At 35.1% G+C, this 4,321-nt stretch overlaps 1 protein-coding gene across 1 annotated transcript; it reads right to left on the reverse strand.

Moving 5' to 3' along the window:
• Positions 1-21: 21 nt before the first annotated feature.
• Positions 22-3,440, reverse strand: LOC118734695. The gene is made up of 3 exons (XM_036464403.1): positions 3,302-3,440; positions 1,221-1,393; positions 22-1,149 (listed from the first exon to the last, which is right to left on the reverse strand). The coding sequence occupies exons 1-3, from the start codon at positions 3,438-3,440 to the stop codon at positions 22-24; spliced, it is 1,440 nt and encodes a 479-aa protein (XP_036320296.1).
• Between the last annotated feature and the right edge of the window lie 881 nt (positions 3,441-4,321).

Consider the following 4,321-nt stretch of genomic DNA (forward strand, 5'->3'; position numbering starts at 1 on the left):
ATTAATTACTTGCTCTTCAAATCAGCAACACTTGAAATGCAACAATTTTCTAAAGCTTATTTGCGCCTCACCCAGCGTTGTCTTCCGCGTCTCTGGCATTGTCACACCGAATGCCACAGAGCACACAAACATCAATATGCCGACGAGCATTGTATACATATACATGGAGTAGATGTTGAAATGGAACGTGCAGATAACGATTATATGTATCACTTGTTGCAACACCAGACATCCAGCTATGAAGTACGGCTTCAGCGTCATCGGGAAGGCCTCGCTCAAGTACACCGACGTGCTGGGCGCATACAAGCCCGCAAAGAACTGAAAAACTTGTGAAAGCACACAGATTACCGACATGTGGTACTCACTCTTGACGCTCAATTCATCATCGTATTCGCCGCCAATGGCAATGGATAGCGCCGCTGTGAAGAGCAACGCCACCAATGATACCATTTTTCTACCCGTCACATCGAACATGTACAACGATGAGAAGGTGCCACCGACGCGTAATATGACAAACACTATGGGCTGCCACTCGTAATCGCCCAACACCACCAAATTGGCCACCTGCATTGCCTCATTCATAGGTAGCGAGAAACCAAATGCAACCATGCTGCGATAGAGCAACAAACGCAATAGTGGACTTTGCAGCAACGTGTCGCGCCACTCCACCGTTTCCGTCTCCACAACATAGGTCTTCTGTTCGTCCAACAGCACTTGCAGTGCTTGCGGTGCCGCATACTCGGGCCGTTGCAATTGTCGCAGGCAGTTAAGGGCGCGCGCATCATCACATTGACGTACAAAGAAGATGGGCGATTCGACTATGAAGTGCGCGCAACAAATGGCCAATACGCCGAAAATAATGGCTATTATGCCATGCAATCGATCTGCCGCAAAGTACACCCGCGATGTCCATTGCGAGGTGTAAACCACTTGAATGACAATGCCGATAGTCATGCTATTTTGCTCCAACCACAAGCAGAAGCCGCGATTTTCGGTGGCTGCTATTTCGCTGGCGTGCACAAGAAATGCCAATGTTGTGCTGCCGATAGCGATGCCGTTAATGTAACGCGCTGCCAGCACAGCGCCATAGCTGTAAGGCACGCTGGTGAAGATGATACCGCCAATAATTACCAGAATGGCGCCAAGCAACTGCAAAATGCCAACTGATCGTTGATGAGCAACAAATCTAGGCTAGATTTGTTATTTGATGCTAAACTTACCATAAAGCCGCGCTTAGGCAGAACTTTGATAAGCGGCGCGGCCAGCAATGTACCAATTATGAAGCCAACGAACCAGGAGTAACGCAATTGCATTGTGGTGTGTATGTGGGAGTGAAGATTCCAACCGAGTCCGAATGCCATACTCATGCCGCCGGGTACAAAGATGAGGGCGCCTGCAAAATTTTCGTAAATACTTATTTATAATTATAGTGAATAAAATAAGAAAGAATTGAAAAAATAATAACATTTACATATGTATATGAAATCAATTAATTTTTTGAAATTGTAAATGGAATGGCAATTCTTAAAAGTAAAATAATTTAAATTGGCATTTAATTATTATTTTGATTTTTAATTTTTTCGCTCAAAAATAATATTATTGTTGCGTTTTATTTTTTTTTTGCTTAACAGAAATTATTATTACTTGATTTTATTTTTTCGATGAAAACTATTATTGATTTTTTTCACTTAAAAAAAAATTATTATTTATAAAATTTAAAAGGCCATACAGGCGCAATCAACCGAAACTTTGACCATACAGTTTTGAGACTTCTTCCATTTATTATGGTGTCGCTGCCTCTGAAAAACATTTGTCTGACATCACGCCGGTATTGTTTTTGAGTTTCTATAATAATCTATACTATGAAGTGAAAAACTTAAACTCAATAATAATCCTTGAGTGAAAAATTTAAAAGCATAAAATAACCATTGTTTTTTTATCAAAAAAAAATAAAACTCACGCAATTTAGTTATGTTGAGCAAGAACCATAACTCAAATAATAATTATTATTTTTAATTAATATCGGTTAAACTCGAAAAATATAAAACTTTGAAAATTATAGCAGAATATAGAGAGAAACGTGTCTGCGTGCAATCGGGATTTTTTGCGATGCTTGGCACATTTTGATTTTTTTTTTAATTAAACTAAAAAAAAAATATGTTTATTTTTCGTCCCTTGTATTTATGACTTTACAAAATACTGTCCACCCAAGTAAATAATTTTTTTCGGTATGCAACAATCCTAGGGGGTGAGAGCATTAAAATTTCACTTTACTTTTTTTTTGGACTACCCTAATGTACATGCACATACATATGTACTTGCATATGTAGCTATGAATATCAAATCGTACTAAAATATTTAGATATTACTATCAGTAACTGCAAGGGTGTGTTTCAATAATCGCCTTATATGCATTACTGGCAGGGACCGAACATAACAGTTATTGGTGAAAACTGTCATGGAAAAATTCACTATGAAGGAAATGTTCTTCTACTAATTTGTAAATGTAATTTGTATGCGAAATTAAAATAACATAACAATTATTTTAGATTTTTATATTATATGTCTTAGATAACAGTTGTTGAAGACTTTTGTTTCCTTTTACTTTTAAAAGTCATCAATATAAATCAGTTACCAACTTTTATTTTTAAAATCATTCGATAAAATTCATTATCATTTTTCGCAGTTAAGAAGGTGTTGGGGAAGTAAAGCTTACTGCGACTTATACAAATAACTTTTGTAAGTAAGATTTAACACATAAAGGCCAGTGACTTATTTTTATTTATAACTTTTATAAATAAAAGTCTTCGATAACTGTTATCTAAGATATATAATTAAAAAGTCAAAAACAACTGTTTTATTGCTATTTGTGATCTATAAAATAAAAGTCAGAGATAACGGTTATTTAAGGAGTAATTAAATAGAAGTCAAAAAATAATTGTTAAGGAGCGATGTTTTTAATAAAACTTGTAACTGTTGCTGTTACTGTAACTGTAACTGTTACGGTCCCTGATTTCTGGGCAGTTACTTTAGTTGATACTGAGTACACGAATTTTCATTTACGCCTATTACAATTTTTTTCCAATCATACGCACTGTAATAAAATTCCTTCGGTTAGCAAAAGGTATCACTTAGTACTTTCACTTATGTAAACGAAAATAATGAAAATGATGATAATGAAATGATGTTTTCACAATTTTTTGCTTGAACATTTATGCTTTTATAGAAGAACACTTTATGCCAACTAAATTAAAACAAATATTAACTATTTATTTATTGAATTCCCTTAAGCCACTATCACCTGACAGCAAAGCCATCCATTGTTTCACAGTTGGATGATACACAATTTTCCTTTTCCGCTGCGGAAAAGGATCTGAATATGTCTGTAGAACTGGCAACTCGTTTCTACAAATCATTTCAAGCTCAGTATGCTTTGCCATCAAATTAGAAATATTGATTTTCCTTTAAATGGTCAAGTAACCAAACTGGCACTATTTTCCACGTTCCACAAGGTTCGAATGTTATAAATAAACTAAATAGGCTCATTGTTTGCTAGCTTCCTGCTACCCAAAATATATGTAAATATGTATGTATGTATGTACAATGAAAAGGGTATTAGCTGATATCAGCGCGGTCGATATAGCGGGATAAATGTAGTATTAAGTTGAAATGACAAATAACGGTAGAGTGTTACTGTATAGTTACCATACAAATTCTTATCGGTCTCTGAAAGGCAAACAATCAAAACACAAGACCACTGGTAAGCATTACCAATTTACACGCATAGATACACTGGAACGAACGACGTAGAAGTAGAATGTAGCCGTGCATGTGTAGCGAAAACAAATGAATAAAGATTACGTCAAAATGTTTACAAAATAAATAAATCAATGGAGTAAGCAATGACTTATTATATATACATACATACCTATGCAAAATAAATATGTACATTTGTATATGTGTAATTATACAAAAACTTAGCTTAAGTTACATTACATATAACTCTCAATATTGCTAGATATATTTTATGTTGTTTAAAGTAAAAAAAATTGTGTAGAGAATTGGAGACCTCACAAAAAAAAATCATACAAAATTCCCCAAATTAAACAAAGGTTTGCCACTTACACACAAAATGATTTAGTTAATCATAATTTAGGGTAATTTAAAATTTGAGTAAGCGCATTTCAATCTTTTCTCTACACCACACGCTGTGCATTTAAAAAGCAATGCAAATCCATTATCACCTTGACGTACCGAACCTAAAGCTTTTACCTTTGACTCTCCACTTCTTCTACGCGTACGCCCGATTAATTCGTCAGAG

Source organism: Rhagoletis pomonella, unplaced genomic scaffold (genome assembly GCF_013731165.1).
Source record: "Rhagoletis pomonella isolate Grant_MI unplaced genomic scaffold, Rhpom_1.0 Rhpom_scaffold_00002, whole genome shotgun sequence".
NCBI lineage: Eukaryota > Metazoa > Arthropoda > Insecta > Diptera > Tephritidae > Rhagoletis > Rhagoletis pomonella.